General features: G+C 44.1%; 1 protein-coding gene across 1 annotated transcript; it reads right to left on the bottom strand.

Annotated features, from left to right (window-relative positions):
* Nucleotides 1–15,638: 15,638 nt before the first annotated feature.
* On the bottom strand, nucleotides 15,639–22,717 carry ankef1a (ankyrin repeat and EF-hand domain containing 1a). The gene is made up of 10 exons (XM_023806771.2): nucleotides 22,541–22,717; nucleotides 21,710–22,083; nucleotides 21,081–21,280; nucleotides 20,597–20,746; nucleotides 20,055–20,178; nucleotides 18,881–19,715; nucleotides 18,398–18,624; nucleotides 16,785–16,945; nucleotides 16,062–16,199; nucleotides 15,639–15,817 (listed from the first exon to the last, which is right to left on the bottom strand). The coding sequence occupies exons 2-10, from the start codon at nucleotides 22,059–22,061 to the stop codon at nucleotides 15,665–15,667; spliced, it is 2,340 nt and encodes a 779-aa protein (XP_023662539.2). The 5' UTR covers nucleotides 22,062–22,083; nucleotides 22,541–22,717; the 3' UTR covers nucleotides 15,639–15,664.
* Between the last annotated feature and the right edge of the window lie 159 nt (nucleotides 22,718–22,876).

Below are 22,876 nucleotides of genomic sequence, written 5' to 3'. Positions count from 1 at the left end.
CACCTGGCACGATCGTCCTGCTTATTCCCGACCGCGACAGAAAGTCTGCAAAGTCTCACAGCCTCAGTAATGACATCGCGATGGGAAAGTCCCACTGAGACGTGCAGGGAGATGCGTGACGGGCACGATGAATTAGCCGTGTCCTGCATCTCACTCAGTCTCACACTGCTGTTTCACCACTGCTCATCACTAATATCCCCGTCAATCAGATCATCCCCATTGCGTTTCACTTGCATGTGGAATTAAGTCCAGTTTTTGCTTCCCCTATCTGCATTATCAGTATTAAAACATCAGTAAACATTAAGGTATATATGAGTACACAGAATCAGTGCCCGTTCACTGCTATGTCCCCCCCCGTGCCAGGGATAGACCCCCCTGGTTGCTGTCTGCTTGGCAGCCTCGTGGAGCCAGGCTAAGCCGCACAGCTTGGGCAGGGGCAGCACAAGCAGCCGTGTGCTAACTGGGCCGCAAAGGCTGAGTGGTGGAAGATTCCATCAGAGCCGGGGGCGGGGGGGGGGGGGGAGCAGTGTGAGGGGGACCGAGCTTAGCGAGGATGAGAGCAGCAGCGCACCTCCCCATGATCCCAGGTCACTTGGATCGCAGCACGGTTACTCCTCCAGGCAGCCTGGCAGGACGCGGCGCATTAGCACCGCGGGGGCGGAGTCACACGCCCTCCGAGACTCCATATGTGGCGTGTTGATGCGCGTGCGTGCCAAGGGCCAAAGCACTGAGCAACCCAGCCAGTCCTGCTGCATGAGTGGGCTCGCATCTGTTCACCGAAGGCGGTGTGAGAATTCTCACTAGAAGATAGAAGATTAGCAATCAAGCCAATAGATTCCCACCCAACACTCCGAGCATATAAGTGTTATCGTCATGGTAGCCACTAAAAGCAGGCTATTATTTATAAAGGTAATAAATTTATCCATTTTCTAACCACTAATCCTGGACAGGGTCACGGGAATCCTTGGAGCCGATCCCAGGCAGCACAGGGTACAAGACTGGGGTACACCTAGGACAGGATGCCAGTCCATCACAGGGCACAGGGCGGGGTACACTCAGGACAGGATGCCAGTCCATCACGGGGCACAGAGCGGGGTACACTCAGGACAGGATGCCAGTCCATCACGGGGCACAGAGCGGGGTACACTCAGGACAGGATGCCAGTCCATCACGGGGCATTTGCATATGAATATGAGCCCTATTAATTAGGAAGTGAATTAAGGGTGGGGGAGGAGGATGTGAAACAGTGGGAGGGAAAATGGAAGCCAAATGAGCAGGTGGGGTAAATGCCTCCTCTAATCACATTTAGGTGTGTGTTCAGAAAAATCTGTCCCAGTACTGGGCGGTGAGAGATTACTGAAAGCTGCACAGCGGACAGTCACAGCCAAGGTGGCCCAGGGAGCCCAAGTCTGCCATTCGCTATGTGGCTATCCCACTATTTTATACTTTTGCCATCATAATAATCAATAATAATAGTAATCTGTGTAATTTCATCCATAAGTGCTCAAATAATGGAGATTTGCCAAATACAAATGCACAAAAGGTACATTAATACTGAACCATAGCCCCTAGTCACCAGTCTTTCTGTAATGCAGTGCATCTTATTGTAAACATGCATAGAGTTTGGACCGGATACAACCTGATCCTGCCTGATTCTATTGGCTGAAGGGGGGGGGGGGAGGGGGTGGCGGCCAGCTCCAGTCAAGGACACCCAGCATCAGCGGCTGGGCATCCTGCTGGCATCGCGCAAACCGCAGCCCCGGAGCGCCTGGGTCACATGGACGGCGTGTTGCTGCAGGAAGCAGAGATTTACATTGAGCCCCAGACTGGCGAGGCCGCTGCGCTGCACCCGGGGGCACAAGAGGCCACCGTTACAGGGACGTGTGGGCAGGGGAAGGAGAGGCCGGCGAGCATGATGGGAAACAGCCACAGGCTGCTGTGCTGCAGCTGCTTATTGTCGCTGCACTTTTTAGCTGGTCAATAATCAGCCAGCAGGTGCTGAGAGCAGCAATTTCAGCCACAGCCCCCCGACACACACACACACACCCACACACACACACACACCCACACACACCCACACACACAATTCATACCATCATAGATTTACCAGCAGGGCAACTTCTGATATGAAACAATTGCAGTCAAATCGATACCATGGAAAAGGGATGCTCAGATTGAGTTACTGAGCACAGCAGTGTTCAGGTTGTTTACTCCACATTAAATAAGACACTGTCCTGCCTATGACTTCTAATAAGCAACAAAGATGACCTTTTATTGTGTACTGACTCATATTTCAGTATCTATACTATGCAACAATGAGTGATATAATTATTTCAGGATAGATGTAATTAAGGTTTATTTTGTGTAAATGCAACTTTCTTGGTTTGGGAGGTTAATGCTACATTTTTCACAGGGGAATTCATTGTATTGTTTGCATACGATGGATTATGGATTATGGATTATGGATTATGGGTTGTAGAATTACTACAAAAAAGAGAGATAAGTTCATGAGAATTAGATAATGGGACAAATTATCCGGATGAGCCCTATGCCCACTCTGAGAGACCCTCTGCATCCCCCCCCCCACCCTTGCTGTTTACTTGCTCTAACTTGGAAGAATCTGTTTCAGCTCAACATTAAGTTTAAGATTTAGTGACCCAACGCCTTCCACGGAGCTAAATCACAGGCAGCGTCCTGATCGCCAGTTTGCTGCAGCGGCATCTTTCCCGTCGGACATGAATTATGCAGTTTCACAAATCTCTCTCTTTTTTTCCCATGTGCTTTCGCTCAGATCGGGCCCTTGCAGAAAGCCCTCACTGCAGGGATCCAAACAGGCCACGTGTCCTGCCCCCCCACAGGTCAAGGCACAGGAGGACAGAAGCCTGCAGACCATGGTAAAAGCATGTTTTAGCCTCAGCGTCAGGGGTTTGTGCTGTTTACCTAAGTAATGCTATTCGCTCGATGCAGATCTCCAGTGGTTGAGAGAGGTAAGGAGCATGCACTGATTACAGTGAACTGCTGCACCCACCACACAACAAAGCACCTCAGGGATGAGTGCAGCTATGTGGTGGGTGATACCTCAGCACCACACTAGTCCGAATGGACCAGCATGAGTTTTTTCCGGTAGCTGGAGGGCAAATCCTACCACCAACCTCAAGTTTTTCCCCAGTAAATTGGAGGATCTCTTTATAGGGCTGGATGTACATTAACATCATACCCAGGATGAAACAATTGCAGGTTAAGGACCCAACAGAGTAGAATCACTCTGGGCATTCGTGGGATTTGACCCACCAACCTTCAAGTTGCTGGCACAGATCCTTAGCCTCAGATCTTCCACTCCACCCAAAAAAACTGTTGAATTAACTGACAGAATATGAAGGAAGAAGTGTCTATACCTGTACCTACTGTATATGTTAAATCATTTTAGTGATTTTTTAGTGAGTTTTTTAGCTGGTACTGTAATAATTAATAACAATAACAGCAGGTTGTGAGTGAGATGCTCTCCTACAAGCAAAACGGGGTCGTTGTTTAGGGTCTTGTTTACAGAAAGGCTGCATTCTCACGTCACTGTCATCACCAGTCACCACTGGGACTGAGTTGTCACCACATGCTCTTAGATCCATGCAGCAGACTGCATTTGTGAGTCAGAAAGCAGCTGGCAGTGGCCTCATGGCTGTGGATGTCTTATGCAGGTCCTCCAGCTCGACATTAAGGCAGGGGGGGCAGCTGTTAAACTTGCTGTGTTTTAAGTGGCTTAACAAACGCACACGCTATGCCGCACTGTACACGTACCATATACCTTATTACAGCATACATCGCTGCTCTCTCCTTTCAGAACTCGCCTTCATGTTGCTATGGAAACAGAGCATCCCCTTTCTTTTAGCAGAAACCTAGTTTTATCCGGTGTTTTTTTCCAAGGAGTAAAATGGTAAGACCAGCCGGATTTGTGCGTGACCATGGAAAGCATCGCGCATTCAGGTGTAAAGCCTTTTCGCATCGCGATGGAGGTACCAGCATGTTAGTGATTCATTTGGCTCTAGTGCCTGGGAACAAGGCGCTATGAAGCGTTATGAGGCGCGCTGGGACCGGGATGGACCGGCGGCGTGAATGATCCGCAGTGTGGTGCCCCAGAGCCGAAACAAACCGCAGAGTCAGCGGGATGCATGGCGACGGGCCAGAGGAGGAGCGGCGCCAGCCGGTGGCGGGACAGGGCGGGCAGCACAGTCACCCCATTGTTTAGCCCGCTTGTCAGGGCTCGGGGCACAAAGGGGGGCTTCGGGGGAGGGGGTGGGGTCCCTTCTTGGCGCGGGCCAAAAAGACATCCGGAGCCGGCACTGACACGCGCCAAGAACAGATAGTTCTGCTGCAGTGAAACGGTACCCCTGCCCGCTACCGGGCCAGCCAGGCGTGATCGATTCATTGCAGCACCTCCCTGGCACGTGCCCAGGCGATTTGGGTCCACTGCAGTGCTCGCCTTGAGGGGGGCTTCCCCTCACCCCCACCTCCCAGAGACTCAGTGAGGGAGGTGCCACATCTCAGCAGCACGCAGGTAGGCAGAAATCAACATGCTGGCTGCGCATACACTTGCATGTCTGTCTCTGCAGTGCACACGTTAATACACATGCATTTACGCAGATGCCTGCGCGCGCGCGCGTGTGTGTGTGTGTGTGTGTGTGTAAAGTGCTTCACAGAACAGATGCTGCATTTTCGTTTCATTTTCCCCAGATCAATGTTGCGATGATCGGATCTCCTGTCTCTCCTTGAGCACGAAGCTGAAAAACGATGCTTCTTACGCCACGTGGGCAGCAACATCTTTTACTGCTGCAGGAGCACGGCCAGGCCTGTAATGATAATAAGGCACAGTGCCGTATTGCTCTTTGCAAGGAGAGATAATGCTGCGAGAGGCAATTGTAGCCCCCAGCTTGGAGTGTGGAGAAAGGAATCTCATCCATTTCCCAGATCTGACAGTCCCTTTGGCTGGGAAGATCAAATAATGAAATTAAACAGAACCACAGCAAAACCACCCAGAACCAGCAGGTCCACGTTATAGTCCTTGACTCAGTGTGCACTGAGACCATAGCAGAAGTACATCACTATATTTACTTCCTATATTTACAGAAACTATTATCCATAACAATTTAAACATTAGTTATTTGTATAGCTGAATGGACATTAAAACTATTCAGGTATTTCTACTAAAAGAAAATATCACCTGCCCTACGAGATGAGAAAGACTCCGAGTCTGTAACTCGAGTCTGTGTTCATCATCAACCCCGCTTCCTGTCCTTATTGAAGTCTGCTCATGGCTCGGAAGATCTCCACACAATGAGCTCAAAATCTAAGTTGACTTCACTGAAATATATTCACTGCTTCTTTTACAAATTCAGGGCGATTCATGACCATCTGAATTAATGATGACGTACATTTGGGTGCCACCTACTAGCTGAAGTTTAGCGTTACCTCACACTTAGTATTGACATGGAATGGTGTTTCTGCTGCTTAGAGAAAACTAGAATTACATTTTCAAGTAGAAGTTGGAATTTAATGCTCCATTGAGGATAAGCTTCTAATTATATTTTGTGTCTCTGGCAAATAGGTACTTGATTTGAACTCTTTACTTCCACTTGTTAAACTTAAAGCACATTTAAATGATGCAGGCCTGATTAGCATATGCATTGTCTTGAATATTGGGATCTATATTTGCATTATTTCTAGTTTAAATACTTTATTTTAGTTGTCCCCAATTCTCTCACAATCCCCAAAATAATAAATCATTCTGTGCAGTAGACAGTATACTCCTGTCACACTGTTATCTCTTTCTGTTCCTGGGCTGCCACGTAAATGAACATTTACATTTATTCATTCGGCAGTCGCTATTGTCCAAAGTGACACACCAGTGAGGCAGATAATACTTCCTGTGTGATGGGCTGTATCTGCATGGGCTTGCAGTTTTAACCCAAGGGCTGTCAATCCATACTGGCACTGCCAAATCCCTCGCATGTGGAATTACACTTGAATTTCTGATGACTTCACATGTCAGCCATCTTGTTCAGCCATGACACCTGCGATTTTTCATTAGTCTCTCATTTGAGTTGGAACTGTAATATTGGATATCAAGTTTAACACAGCCTCTATCCATTTGGGTTCGGTTTCCTTTTACAGGGTCAATGCAAGCTCGGGTGCCTTTCTAAGGAATCAATAGCATGATACAGAGGGAAGACTGGACTGGATATTCACGATAACTGTTTCACCAAATAAGGATATCTTCAATCATAACGTAATGTTACTTCATATCGTCTCTAAGCAGTAAGAGTTTTAGTAAATTACCCCACAGCTGGCTTTGTTCTCAGACAGGATCTGTCAGACCCTGCGGCTGCCCGATGAAGATAACATTCTAATGAAGATAATAAAGATGTTTCAGTGCATGGCTCTTGGCTGATGCTCCAGTGCTTTGTAATTACAAACAATAGTAGTTAAAATACCGTGTCACGGCCCGGCTCATCCTATATTGACGTATTTAGCCTCACCTCTATTGACGTTGATCAGATGTGCTATTCGTCCGTCGGCTTTTCTAACGGAATCGGCTTTTCTGATATTGATTGCTTTGCCCTGGATTTTTGATTTCACTTCCAAATCTTTGCCACTGCTTACTGACATTCAGTATTCAGCTTTTCTTCATCTTTTAACTATCGTATCCTCTCTCCCCTTAGGCTCTTTTCTACTGAAAGTTTCTTCTGTCGCCACTAATGGATTTTCTGTCTCCAAAATCTCGTTTCTCACATCCTGGGGATAACTTCCCCTCATCGGAAAAAAAAAAAACACTCCTGTCACCTTTCACTGTGTCTGAAAGACATGGTCAGGTTTCTTCAGTCCAGTACTGCTGTCCAATCGCATTTCATTGCAATAAATAACCTTTCAGTAACTTAAGAAAATACTTAATTCTTCACTGAAGATTCACACTGAAAGGTTTTAGACCTCCATGCACAATCCAACCCTTCAAAAGTGAGTTTTATTAAACTTAAGTCACTTTTTTAAGTTCAAGTGCAGTGTCATTTGTTCATAACTGTGGTTTAATGGCATGTCTTTTTCCTATTTTTAGATGTCCTAACAAGCTCTTAAACCACCTCAAGCTGGTGGGTAAGATCATAGAGTAACCTACCCACAGCATGAACCATGCACACTAACTAACTAATGACTAATTAACTGATTGACTGACCAATTAACCAACAGACTCATAATGCTTCATAGCGCCTTATTCCCAGGCACTAAAGCCAAATGAATCATTTACATTCTGGTACCTCCAGTAAAGTATGAACTGCATAGTTTACTATTTTTGGGTCAAGATGACATGGAACTCCAAGTATGTGTCTAGAGAATGTAGAGTATGATGAGTATGTAGAGTATGTACTGTAGAGTATGATGAGTATGTAGCGTATGTACTGTACAGTATGATGAGTATGTAGAGTATGTACTGTACAGTATGATGAGTATGTAGCGTATGTACTGTAGAGTATGATGAGTATGTAGAGTATGTACTGTACAGTATGATGAGTATGTAGCGTATGTACTGTAGAGTATGATGAGTATGTAGCGTATGTACTGTAGAGTATGATGAGTATGTAGAGTATGTACTGTACAGTATGATGAGTATGTAGCGTATGTACTGTAGAGTATGATGAGTATGTAGCGTATGTACTGTAGAGTATGATGAGTATGTAGAGTATGTACTGTAGAGTATGATGAGTATGTAGGGTGAAACTTGATGCATGATAAAAAATGGGAATTTCAGCAAGAACCTGAGCAAAGTCCTCAGACAAAATATTGCTGTAGATATTGTCATATGGGAGATCAGGCACTTGGATGAATTTGGAGATCTATAAACAGTGATCTTGAAGGGAGGTTCCAGGGCCTCAGCATGCACAGATAAAATGCAGTAAAACGTAAAACCAGAATTTTAAACTTTTCAAACTTAAAAAAAACAACACATGCATTGTTGCAGCAGAACAAACTCTGTAGAGCTCCTATATTGAAATAGGTTGCAGATATTGCATGTGCAAAAGGGTGTGGTAGATTTAGAGCAGATAAAGGTTCTATTTATATAAAGATGGCACAACAACAGGAAAATGAATTCTCAACTATATTATTATGATTATTATTGTTATTATTACAGGCAGTCCCCAGGTTACGAATGGGATCCGTTCCCTAAGTCTGTCTTTAAGTCAAATTTGTAGGTAAGTCAGAACAATAATAATAGATTACATAACAACAATAATGATACAGTAATAATAAAAGTAATTACATATGGTACCGTATTGTACCTGGAGCTGGTGAACCACTAAAGCTGCACAATGTTTTCATGAGCATCACAAAGTAGTGCGTGTTTTTGCTTTTATGATCCATTGTATTTAACTTAGATATTTAATATAATAAGTTTTTTGGCAGTACGACAAGTATGAGTTGTCCGTAAGTTGGACGTTGTTAACCCTAGGATTGCCGGTATTATTATTATTATTGCTATTATTAGTATAAAGTAACAACAATCATCATCTTCATCATCATCTTCATCATCACCATCACAGGCATAATAAGTGATACACAGGTGATTCCCCAGAACAGCAGCAGTACTCAGTTCCCTAAACATGGTCACACACAAGCACAGATTGTGGAGATAATCTGACTAAATTATTTTAAAAAACCATCAATAAAACCAAAAACTCAAGTTGGCCATTAATTTTGTTTGCAGGCAGATACAGGGCAGCTTTCCATCTCACACGACATCCTTTATTTAGAAAAACTGCTATTTTTTGTTTTATCCACATGACGCTAATTCGACACAGCAGGATATAGCCATGGGTGCACTGGGAGAATTCAGACCGCCAGTTATGTTGGCCCAGCATGACTGTGACGCTCCCCCCGGACAGTGTGGCCTCACTGTGCGGCATGCCTGGTGGACACGGGCGATGCTGTGGTCCACAGGAGCCAGGGGCTCTGCCGGAGGGGCCAGCGAGACGAAGAGGAGTGAAAGCTCGCCGTCTGCTTCCCGCCAGCCTTCTCTGCCTCTCTGGGATCCACGGGGGCCGGAACTGCTGACTATGCAAAGTGGGAGCGGAAGCACTGCATTGCCGAGAGAGCTGGGCAATTAGCAGGGAGAGTGGAGAGGACCGTCTCCAGGCTAGAGAGGCAAAATGCGCCACTAAACACGTCCATCTGTGTATGACCTCAGACTAGTGTGAGCTCCCGCCGATCTGCTGTGTTACATATGTGTGCTACTGCAGGTGCATACACTACATGCACATATGATGGCAAATGTCTGGATGATGTACCTTAAAATCGCAAACTCCTCCGGTTTAGAAGCAACAGAATACAGGTTCCAGCCAGTGTTAGACTTTTTTATAGCCAAACGATATGAACGGAAACAAAATAAACAGACCAACCCCGAGTCATCCTAGCTCTGAATTTCATAATCATGACTGGCATCTGCAATGCTGTCTCTCCCGCTTCTCATAACTCGATTCTACATCTACATTACAAGCTTTAAAACCCCATCCCTAAAAGTCTCTCCTTTTTTGTATCGAAAGAGAGACTCATAAACACACAAACAGAAGGTGCTTAAAGTGAATTATTGCGATGTTCTGCGGTTGCATTATTCAGTATGATCATTTTGATATTATTTTTTGCTGTTTTATATTTTCTGTCCACTGCTTTAGCAGTGCATGGTATGGAAAGGACTCATCGTACCTCACTACAATAATCTGAAATCACTCCCCTCAGGGTGCATCCTGCCTCATGTCCAGGAATGGGCTCCAAGTTTGGTTAGAGCCTAGACTGAATAAGTAGTTATACAACAGGGATGGATGGAAGGAAGGAATAGGCTACAATTAAGTGAGTGAACAGTATCTGTTGCATTGTTATTAAGGCTGGATATATGAGGGAAGCTACTGAAATAAATTCATGTTATGTCACCCCTTTTATAGCGAAGGCAGTAATTGAATTGCAACCACGGATCAAATGTCATGAAGTCTTCAGTTGGCATTTTGCATTCTCATTTTCTGCAGGCATATTGAAATGCCCAGACACCGGAACAAGGCAATCCTCTGCCTTTCTCATTAAACAAAATCCACTGTGCATGTTAAAAGGTTCACAATTAAACACAAGACTTTAATTTGCCTGCTGTACCTCCACACGCATGATTTAGACACATAAGTTGTAATTTGTTTCAAGCTAGATGACTTCATTACATTGATCGAGTCCTTACATCACATTACTGCTTATCAGAGGCTTGGCTTTGAGGGCATCTGCAGTTCTTATTACTGCAATAAAAGCAAAAACATCTAGAAGGGTATGTGTCAAATAAATGTATTATGAAACACAAATAAATCCCATATATCCATTTTCTATACCTATATGTCCTATGCAGGGTCGCAGTGGTCAGAAGCCTATCCCAGAACCAACTGGCACAAGGCAAGGAATAACCCAGGACGGGCCCCCAACCCATCACAGATTTATATATATCTATGTGTATATGTATATATATAATGTAAATAATCCTGCATATTTAATAATGTAATTTGGCCTAATTAATTCGTATTGTGTCTTTGCAAATAACGCTTTTTAAATGAATGTCAGTTATTATTATTATTATTATTATTATTATTATTATATTAATAATATATATGACTAAAATCAAATAAATATGTATTTGAACACCATATGAATCAATCAATCAGAATCAATATTTTATGTGCATAGTGTGATTATTTTGGAGGAAATATTGGCTTATTTTTTCTTACACTTCTTTCATTTACATGGCAATATTAATGCAGGAGGAAGGCCTCTAGAAGTTTCCTCAGACTGCTTGGTAAACTCTCGTCTGTTTTCAATGACTGCCCCCTACTGGGAGAGCAGAGGTAAGATGACCTGCAGACAATGGCAACTGTGCTACTTGAATGGAATATATAATGCCTCTCACTAAATGCAAATTAAGATGGAGAAAAAAGGAGGTAATACACTATTCTCTGTTGACGTCCAGGCACATCTGTAGCTATGGAAATTGCTAGGTTGTTTAAGACCTCAGTTGTAAGCCATATAAATTGTGTTATTAAATACGAATGCTATTTGTTATGGGCCTTAAAAAGTAATTACAATTTTGCCACGTCTATATATTATTTTCTCCATGAGTTAATCTGAAATTAATGTAAAACATCACATTAAAACGAAAATAGGTTTATATTCACCTCAAGGCACCTCGCTTAAAATATGGCCAATAATTCGTTTAGGAGCCATATGCTCCAAAATATTAAATGAATTAAGAGATACATTGTTACATTTTTATATGACATGACTAAAGCATAGGCTAAGACAAGGTGCAAATCTTAGTGTTCAGCGCAGAGAGCGGGAGCTGGTGCGGCCTCAGGTACCTTTGTTGAGGTCCGTTTGCTGCTGAAGGTTGTCGAGGAGCAGGCATGCACAGGGGCTGAGGTGATGCCATTTTGCTCAGATGTACAGAGATCCAGTGTCCGTGGGTGGCGCCCCCTGTGGCGTGGAGGCGCCAGCCAGTGTGTTTATAACAGAAGGTGAGGGGGGGGGGGCGCAGATTCCGCCAGGCTCCCCACAGTCACGGATGCGTCTGTTTGCCCGATTCTCTCTGTTCTCTTCCTTCGCATATTTTAGTCTTTTGTTCTAGAAGCTTCTCCGTGAGTTTTACGGTTCACAGGCCTTCTGTTCCATCCTGTGGCTCTACTCAGGACTTTTGTATTTCATCATGGTCAGCAAAGAATATAATTACAAAGTAATACAAATAAAATAACCAGCTATTTGAAATATGTAACTTACATACTATCGTAGCGATACTATGAATCTTAACTTATGCACCACGCAGAACACATACATCGAAAAACATGCCCATGTAAAATGATAGGTATTTTATTTTGGGTGTTACAATGTTTAAATATTTGTCTCTTATGCCCCTTTCTTGAAAAGAAAAGAAGCAAAATTAACTGACCAGGAATCTCATGGCAAATAGCCATGAAACAGAATAAATTGCATAAAACTGACTGAAAAACTACTTAAAATATGATTAAAGTTATAAATCATTTTTGAAATAATAAAACCACAGACATGGAGTGACTTAGTAGGTCATTTAATCACTGCAAACTGGCAAAATAGTTTCAATGTGCATTGGAATAAATTCAATTGTAGATTTGAAAGGATTAAACGCCATTCCTTCATAATAAATTCCATACCTGTGTGTTTTGTTGACAAGTTGAAATAAGCTGTATAAGCTGGGTGAAGATTTGCTGACTTGGGTGGCCCTGGCGGAGAGCATGCATCGTTTTCATGCTCGCTGAACCACTCAGCGACCACTTGGATGGGGGAATTTCTGTTGAAGAATCCACTCCGGACAGAAATGCTTCACCACAGGATGAATGTGATTTCTCAGAATAGATTTGTATTTATTGGCATTTACGTGTCGTCAATGGGAGTGACTGGCTATAATCTGTGCCAGGAAAATTAACCCAACTCTGCAAAGGAGGTGCCAGAAGCATTGGCTGTGGGAAACAGGCACTCGAGCCTGTGGGCTTTGTCTGGCTTGTACCACACATGCACTCATTTCCTTACGAACAGGGTGAAGGATAACAAGTTCCAAATGACTATTTATACGTGATGAAACTGCCTAGTCATGTTTCATTTATTAAATAACTGTTCGGTGGGTATAAGCTATGTAAGTTTCGCATCCACAAAGAATAGGGATTGTGGTTGAGAATGTTAATGTTTATGCCAGGTTCTGTGCTCGTCTGAACCTGTCCCACTTGTTTTGTCCCTGTTTGGCCAGCAGGTGTCGCTGGCCATCCTGTTCCCTCCTCTGTCTTGTAACCCTAAGTCCCTAGTGTGTTTCTCTGCACCCTGGGCTGCTGTGTCGCTCAATTGGTTGAGTGAGCAGCTCAGGCTCAACCCCTCCAGCTGTGAGTTTAATGTTAGCCAGAGGCCAGTCTCACCTGTTATTTAATATTTTTTGATTTACTGTTTTCCTTTGCACTTGTTATTGTCTTTGCTTTGTATCCTTGTTTTTGGTCTACCCTGCCCGTGTCTGGTTTAATTCTGTTCTGCTTGCACTTACATTCATAGTCTTTACTAGTGTTTGCCCTCAGTGTTCCCTAGTTCCTGTGTTTGTTAATTGTAATTCACTCCACCAGTTGCATGTTGTCCTGCCTCTTATTAGTCCTTGTTTCTGTTTGTATTTAAGTGCCTGCCTTTGTTCATTTCCCCAGTCGGTTGTTGTAGATGATGTTGTAGAGATGAAGCCAGAGGAATTCCAAGCTACACAGGAAGAACATGCAAACTACTGTACACACACGCAGGGTGGCGGTTGGGATTCAAACCTACAACCTGGAGATGTGAGGCAACAGTGCTACCCTCTGAACCAAAAGTAAGTATTTTTATTCAAATAACCTGCTTAAAAACATACATTATATTTTTTAAGGAAGTGTGTGTTCATTTTAAATATCTGAGTCTGATTTTGTGAAAGTCTCTGGTGAGCTACAATTTAGAGTAGTGACTGAGACAATAGGATCAGACTATAGGCATGTGGGCCATGAGAACAACAAAGGCGTGGAGAACTGAAAAGGGCACTCGTGCCTTCAGGGGAGCAGGTGGTCAGTGTTCGCAGGATATGAAACCCAGTCTAACGAAGATTCCAGTGGACAGCATGAAGATTTGTTATGCAACAGGGGAAGAGAGATGACCAGGAGTACCAAGAAAGCAACTGAAGACTTTTGAGGAGGAATTATGCGTATCATTAGAATATGAAAAAGAGGTTTAGGAATTCAGAAGGGACTTAGAATAGCTAAGATTAAACTCTCACACCACTATTTGAAATCGTGCCAATTATGACTTTGTGAGTCAAAAGAACTTTTGGTAACATTTTACTTAAGGCCGTGTTTTTAGTCATTTTTAATCACGTTCATGTTGCATTATAATGCATTTATAAAGCATTATAAACATGGCTGTGAATAGCCATGTTAGCAAACTTCTCACAGAACCCTAAGTTGTAAAAGTTTAATTTTTGACAATATGGCCTTTATTTAGATAAAACAGCGCAATATAGTTCAAACTCAAGTTTTATTGGACTTATTTGCTCATTTATTTATTTTCAGATAGATATAGGACATATTGTTACAAAGATAGTATCCAAAACTGCACTGAAAATGCAGTCACTGTCCGTAGTCTATGTATCTATGTATTTATTGTTTTTCCTGAGTCACATTCAATTTTAATGGCTTTCATTTTAATGTCAAAGTGATTCAGAGACGCTACCAATGACCCTATCACGAAAAATCTGCACTATGAACTAAACTTCACTAACTAATTAGAATGTCAAAAACTACATGGAGGCTGATGTTTCTTTCCCTTTAAGATATGATTATTAGGCTTCAGCGATGCAGGACTGATGAATGTGTCCTGTAACTGTGGCGCACTGATCTGTAGTGTGTGTACATGTACCCCGCAAAGAACTAGCATCCAGGATGTTCTCCCGCCCTTTGCCCAACCCTGCCCCATGACCCTTTAGTGTATAAGTCATTGTGAGTTCACCCGAGTGAACAGCCCTTCAAGTTAAGCTTTGTCAGGTTGTAAAAGGAATCTGATCTGGTCATTATATATCAATCAATTCAGTAATAATCAGTTTACTACAGCTCTCTTCAGTCGGTTCTGTCCATGCCAATATAATTTTTTTTATACCACAGCTTCGGTCAATACTACTATTTACTTATTGGTCCAGAGATGTCATGGGGGTGTTGATTATTTTAATATAACCACACAGGTAGTTCCGGCAGCCTAATAACAGTTCTACATTAATGCATTTTAATGTTTCATTAAACATATTCATATAAAAACCTGTCTGACTTTTTACTTATAAATAAGAAGTCATTCGTATCAGCTTAATTTTCCTTGGTTTTCAAAATGCAAGCACCTGTTCATTGATGGTTTCTATGGTTACTTAACGGACTTTCCGCTTTCAGTGAACCGTGTGGCCAGGCATTCTATCCTTATAGGGACTATACGTTTAAGAGTACAATGGAACATTGCTAATTGTTAATTGAGATAATTTTCAATCAGAAAAATTAAATGCACCTAGTTGCTTCTTGTAAAATGTTTCGTTTTTCAGCCGTTGTTTAAGCTGGATAAACCACTTCTAGGTGTGCAGTTATACAAAAATAATCACCTCTAGGTTGGTTAGCATTGCGCCAAGTTGTTCTTGAATATTTTTGTATAACCACACACCTTGTTGCGGTTTATCCCTTACATAATCCATATTAAACTGCAGACCTGGAGGGTATTCCACAAAGCAGAATTCCCCCATTAGCCAGATAATTTACATCTTGCTTAAGTTATCTGACTAATTAAAAAAATCCAGTTTTGTGGAAAACATCCCTGTTCTAAACATTAATGTAGGAACATGAGCCTGGAAGCAACTCATTGAAATCCTGAGGTTCCCTGTCATTCACCTATTTCTTTACCCACTGGCAGTGGGCACTGTGATCATTAAGAAACTAGACCTATAGAATAAGCTGTAAAAACACTAATGTATTTTGCATAGAACATACAGTACAGCACAATGATAAAGGTAACTGACTAAAAGATACAAACAGAAATAGGTTTATTTGCATTAGTTGGGCTCTGCCAGCTGTTGAGACTTTTCCATAATGTTTCTGTTGAAAGGCATCAGAAAATCCTCGAAGTCCACCTCATATGAGTGCCGTTCCCTCCACTCCTCCTTCTTCTGGATAAGCTGGCTGGTCGTCCTCGGGCGACCCCAGACCTGAGACAAATCCAGAAGAGAACCAAAACAGCTGGATAGAAAGAAAATCACGCAGAACACATACATCGAAAAACATGGCCATTTAATTTGTTGGTCCCAGTCCCAAGAAGAACCTGGCCTCCAGATAAAATATACGGAGCTGCATAAATTAGTACCATCTTAAGCAGATTTAGCTGGAAAGTATTGGTGATTAAATGCAGTGATACGTTAACTGGTGCATGAAAGATACTTCTGGGTAATGTACCGTTTTGGGCACAAAGCTGATGTCAGGCTTGTTGGCCGCCTGGCTGGTGATTAGAGAGTTGTGGAATATAATACTCTCCTTCTGTGCTTCTCTCTTTACAGGCATTTCTGATACCACGGGAGAGGCGGGACCAGGGCCCTGCAAAGCAGAATTGCAGCGCACTGTAATGTCGCAGCTGATAAGAAACTCAACATTGTCAGAGAGTATTACAAAGAGGAGGTGCAATGTCTTTGGAGACAAGATCTCTGGGCTGCCGCTGTCAAAAGCAACTGTACACGCCTTGACTACCCAGCTACAGCAACACAGCCACCTTCTCATGTTTCCCTTATCTTCATTTCAGACTTTCACATGTGTTGGGATAGTTTAATAAGCGTAACTGGAACAGCAATCGTTAAGAAACCAGACCTATAAAACAAGCTGTAAAAACACATCATAGGGTCCCTGTTGTAAAGGGAAGAAATTCCTCAATGTAGTATCACTAGTTAAGAGCTTGAACTGAAAGTAATGTCTCTTGATTTGATGAAGCCTGCAATCTGAAATTATATAAAACTGTTGATATTTTAACTAATAATTTAAGGAATGAGACCATGCATAGTCGCATTTGTTCTGTTTTTCCTAAATCCTGCGTGAGGGATCTTTGCAGGAATTCCGACGTACTCACACTTCTGTACCGTTGCAACTGGCAAATAAAGTCTCAGTACAATTTAGATCTATAGACGTTACCTTGTCTCTAATGGAGGCAGCCGATTTGGGTTTGGGTTCTAGTTTGTTTCCCTTTCCCTTCTTGTTGTCTCTGGATTTAGGAAGACTGTCAAACTTGGCTTGAATCAGCTCCACTATCCTGAAGTCTGCATAGACCTTGGCAATGTCCAAGCAGTTTTGCTCTGAAATGAAATACCAGACATTGAAAGAATGCAGCTAAGACAGAGGAAGAGCAACTGAAGCAGATGGTGACTTTAAGTAACCAGTTACTAGTACATGCAAATCAGTGGGTTTATGTAATTTGTGTTCATGTAACTGATTGATCTGAGGAGCACTTCGTAGAAGCTGTGACCGCTTAACTCCATTCTGCCAAATGTGTGTATTGTTCCGAATTTGTTTTAGCTATTATGAGCATTTGTATATAGGCTGACCTGCTCTTGGGGGTCTATTCTCCCATCAGAGAGTGCAAATGTCACGTAAATCAGACACACCTTTCTTTAATAATGACCTTTAGTCAGGTGCCACTTAAAGGAGGAGGAGGGTCACTCTGGCCCAGAAGCTGTGAGCACTGACTGCCCTCCCCTTTTAAACCGGCATTCCTGTATATAATACATGTGCTTGGAAATTTAAAAACTGGGTTACATTTTTATAGTCTGCAAAGCAACCATGTACAGCCTTGTGTGACAGTGAAGGATCTGAATCATTATGATAGGCCAGATTTCTCTTGAGGCTTCGGACTATTCGATGCCTTGAATGGAGTCTAACCTCTGCCCCTCAGCCTTCCCCCCCCCACCTGCCTCATAGCCCCCCCCCCACCTGCCTCACAGCCCCCCCACCTGCCTCTCAGCCTCCCCCCACCTGCTTCTCAGCCTTCCTCCACCTGCCTCTCAGCCTTCCCCCCACTTGCCTCTCAGCCCCCCCCACCTGCCTCTCAGCCTCCCCCCCACCTGCCTCTCAGCCTCCCCCCCACCTGCCTCTCAGCCTCCCCACCTGCCTCACAGCCTCCCCACCTGCCTCTCAGCCTTCCCCCTCCACCTACCTCACAGGCTCCCCCCTCGACCTGCCTCACAACCTCCCCCCCCACCTGCCTCTCAGCCTCCCCCCCACCTGCCTCTCAGCCTCCCCACCTGCCTCACAGCCTCCCCACCTGCCTCTCAGCCTTCCCCCTCCACCTACCTCACAGGCTCCCCCCTCGACCTGCCTCACAACCTCCCCCCCCACCTGCCTCTCAGTCTTCCCCTCTGCCTTTTTTTTTTTTTTCAAAATAGTGAATAAGGCCTCAGCTTTAGGGAACTTTCCAGATTTTTTTTGGTTTTCAGCGACTTTCAAAAATCAATTAAAAATACTTCCAGAGGACCTGCACTCTGCAGATTTAGTCTGTCCCCTATTTTCAGAATGCCCTTTTGGACGGCGCTGAGATATTCTGGTTATACTCAATCAGTCTTTAGGCAACATGTAATACATAAATGTAATTAAGTTTAATGAAAAGATTTTAAAACATAATTGCAAAAAACTATTTAAAGACATATTAACATCTTTGACACTGAAAATTCCAAACCATAGCTAAACACAAGCTCATCCACTTTCAGGGGCCTAACAGTAAATGGTAAATGCTACAAGGTCTGCTAAGGTACCTTTCTTGTTCTGTGCCTGTACCTTGGCACCAGCCTTGAGCAGGTAGTCCACACAGCTCAGTCTGCAGCTCTCGATGGCCCTCATCAGCGGCGTGGCTCCGTTCCAGGCTGCCACATCCACCATCGCCCCCGCCTGCACCAACAGCTCGATCACGTCTAGCTGCCCCGCGTGGCAGGCATGGTGCAGGGGGGTCCAGTTGAACTGGTCGCATGCGTTGACATCAGCCCTGCAGCACAGCAGGCAATGAATGCGACATTAATAAGGCGGAGCCGCAGGTACCTTTTTTTAGCCATGCGTAATAATTCCTCAGCTAATTAGCATATTCTCACACATTTTATCGTAAAACAAAAGTAATATTACACAGCAACTACGACAAAGGTTAAGATGACTTTGACCAAAACACTAATGTTGAAGGCTTAATAATAATAATAATAATAATAATAATAATAATAATAATAATAATAATAATCACATGCGCTAACCCCAAACTAATCAAGAACTTGGCAACTTGGTAGCTCCCACAAGCGCAGGCAGTTATGAGCGGCGTCTTGTAGTAGCGATCTTTGACGTCCAACGGCACGCCCTGTCTGAAGGCCAGCAGCAGCGACTCCATGTCCCCCGTCTTGACGCAGTAGTTAATGTTCACGTAGATCTTCTCAGGTTCGTCGACATACCAAGCAGAGTCATCTTCAATGGCATGCGCTGGTGGGTGGTCTCTGCTAAAGCGGCTTGTGTCAGTGAACTGCTGGTAGCTCTCTATCATGAAGTGGGGGGGACCGCCATCCTCACGCCTTTGGATGAGCTCAGGGGGCAAAGTGCAGATAGGCATGGGGAGGACCAGCTTACCCTTCTTCTTGCCCTTGCTGCCTGTGCTGGATTTCTTCCTCTTAGGGCTGTAGGACGAGATGACATACGTCTTATGCAGATACTTCAGTCCCTTGAAAAACTCACTGAGGTTGATCTGACCATCTCGCTTCTTATCATGGGAGGAAACGACTGCATGCAGTTGGTCAATGTCTACGGGCGCCCCCCTCTTCTGCAGAATGGAGATAAAGGTCTCCTTGGAGACAGTCTCAGCAGAGATGGCCGTGTCCTCTGCCTCCGCAAAGAGAGCCATCAGCACGGCCTCGTGCTCACAGGACCAGTCGTGAAGAGTGACAGTCCACTGCTCGTTGGGGTTCACTGCTCCAGGCTTGGAGAACTTGCTGTGGAGCCTCTCTGCCTTCTTCAGCTCATTCAGTGCTTGCTTGTGGCCGTTGTCTTTAGCAATCTGACGGGGCAACAAACCCTCATAGTTCTTCAATTTAGGATTGCAACCTGGAATCCCAAATATAAAACCACACTTGCTTATTATGGCAAATTAATATTTAATAAAAAAATCATTCAAACAGTAATAAAACTAGATTAGATAAAAGATTGATTTTTGTTCATCCCCTCATAAAATATACAATAGAGAGCAGAAAATTAATCACATTTGACAGTACTAAATAACTGTTGCATATACCCACAACCTTGACCAGGATGAGTTTGTAGACAATGGATGGATGGATGGATGGATGGATAAAATCACAACACAGACAGAACATGGTCTAGGCATTTGGGCCAGTCCATCCCTAAAGAGGGGATGCAGAAGAAGGCATGCTGATGGTGGCCTACCTCTCTGGGCTAGGAACCTGCAGCACTCGGAGAAACCCCCCTGTGCTGCATAGTGGAGTGGTGTGTTCCCATCGGCAGCCATTATACCAAGGTCTGCCGAATACGCAGACAGCACCCGAATGACCTACAGGAGCCAATAATCAATATTCAACATTAACCAAACAAACTTTTCAAACCTCGTCTAAATTAACTCTGGGGATCAAAAGCAGAAGGATGACTGAAATTACAAGGCATGTAGAAATGAATTTATTTGACTGAAATCCTAATTAGAGTTTCAAAGCTGCTTCTCTATTGAGGTTTATTATGCATTTTATTTTTACAAAAAAGGACTTTGAAAGTTTTTGAAAAATTCAGAAGAGAAAATAATCCTAATCTAACCTACACCCCATTTTTCACACCTTTCACAGCCATTGATGGGGTGGGCTGAGCAAAGGTGACTGGGGGGGGGGGACATGATCCAAATGCACAAAACTCTAGAACAAACACCTGGTAGGAAACCATAATGACTGATAGACAGTTATTTAAAGCCCATAGTGTGCTACCTCAAAGAAGCCCCCCATAGCCGCAAAATGAGCTGCATGCATTCTTTTCTTGTCCAGTGCGTTGGGGTTCCCCCCAGTCTGGAGGATGGCCCGCACCAGCTCCAGGGCTCCAGCCCTGGCTGCCTCCATCAGAGGTGTACGGCCCGTCGTCTGGGTGGAGACAAGCAGTTCAGCAGACCAATCACGGCCGAGTCAGGTGATAACGGAGTCACACTGCACGCAAAGCACTGCAAACATATCTGCAACTTTAACGAACCTCACTAGAATACAGATACATTAATTTTATTAATTGGACTGTACTATAAATATGCTACAAAAGTCATAATGAACATAAAACCAACATGTGGCACATGATAGTAAAATCAATGTAATGTAGACTTTCACCCTTAAGAAACAGTGCTTAAAAAATTCACTGTATGGTCCCAGTATACATGCATGCGCATAACCCATAAGGCTGTGCACATGGCACTAGAAAGGAAGTGACCTGATTGGTTGCATTTGGGTCCGCCCCTCTCTGCAGTAAAGCGATGCACATGCTCTCACAGTCCTGGGCTTGTTCGCAGGCCAGCAGGAGCACAGGCTTCCCCACGAATGACACGTTGTTCACGTCTGCCATGTGGTCGAGAGCCAGATCCAGACAGCGCATGTGGCGCTTAGTGGGAGACAGGCAATAGAACAGGACGCCTGGAAAAAAACAGTCACGTCACGTGCACAATAACTTAAAGACAGACCTTCAAGGGAGTGTAGCTTTATCAGTAAAGGCAGGCATCCTTCATTCTGGATGACGTAATGCTTTAATGCATGTTCATGCTTATTCCGTGCAGTACTTTTACCATGCCTGCGGACTGCACTGCAACCTGCTGACTATGATGGCTGTCATGTGATATGCTTTAGGGCCTCTCAAAGCATTCGGCCAAACCCATCAATACTTAATGATGGACAGCATGCATTGTGATGAGTCAATCAGGTGAGGCATTCGCTGGTGCCATGGAGAATTCCCCTGAGTCTGATACGCGTGACTGGCTGGTCATGGGAGAGATTCATCCTATAACAGATGGGGAACTTGGCCAACCAGAACATGCAATCTGTGGACGGTGACTCGCAGACGGATACCTCTCCCCTCTGAGTCCACCGCCTTCATGTTGGTGTCGCTGTTGGCCAGCAGGGCAACGATGGCATCGTGGCCGAGTTCAGCTGCCCGCATCACGGCCGTTCGCCCCTTTTTGTCCTGCACGTCAGGGTGGCCCCCCTGGGACAGCAGGAAGTTCACCATGTCCAGGCAGTTTGCCACCGAGGCCAGATGTAGAGCACAGTTTCCTTCCTGTGGTTCTGTGAGGTTGATCAGCCCGGGAACGCCCCTGTGGAGCAGCCTCTCCATCTGAGTTGTGTTGCCCTCATGCACGTATTGAAGCAGTCTGTAGACCTGAAGGACCTCCAGGCGCTCCTCAGCCAGAGACTGACACATCCTGGAACAGCAGGGACCTCCCCTAGGATGGGAAGCACATTCTCAATCTACCATTACTGCCCTATTCTCTAGCTAAGGCTAGGGGTATGACCTATATCGTAGGGCAACACTAGAGATTTTAGCAGAGGCAGTAAAAACAGAAGCAGATATTGACATTAAATTATGACAACCCTATTACCAGAGCAGCACATATTTAAAATGATTAATACAAAGAATCTCATACAATTAGAATAGCTAGTGAGTAATACAAATAAAATGTGTTAAGGTTATGCAATAACAACGGCGCAGTCTAAAGAACACTGCAATAACTAATTTCCTGGTGTAATTCTGGTCTAATTCGTTTTGGTCAAAACGGACGTCAGATAGTCTCGGTTTAATTACATTAACTTTTCGTGTCTAATATGAATATTATAGTATCCATATTTCTATGTAATTAAGAGATACAGCCCCGATAGATTTCTGAGGAACCTACTACTTACCCTGATGGATATATGCGATGGCTATACTGTTAAAAAACTTTCGGCATCAAAACATGAGAAAGTTTCGAACTGTAATTTAATCGCTAAGTTGCTAACTATACTATAAGCAAGCGGAATCAGAGTGATTAAAGATCTCGCAGAGCATGATTTCCAAGCACAGCCCCGGACCGTCTGCGCGCGGCCGGCGGGCTGCGCGCTTCGTCTCCTTGGCAACAGAACGCCGTGGGAGCGGGGGCGGCGCCGGTCTGCGGGAGGATCTCGCCGCATTGTGTTCCAGGCTTAGTCTTATTTATTCGCTCGGCGCGGCTTGAATTACTTTAACTGCAGCACTGTTAC

Source organism: Paramormyrops kingsleyae, chromosome 19 (assembly GCF_048594095.1).
Source record: "Paramormyrops kingsleyae isolate MSU_618 chromosome 19, PKINGS_0.4, whole genome shotgun sequence".
Lineage (NCBI taxonomy): Eukaryota > Metazoa > Chordata > Actinopteri > Osteoglossiformes > Mormyridae > Paramormyrops > Paramormyrops kingsleyae.
This window is presented reverse-complemented; position numbering and strand designations above follow the sequence as displayed.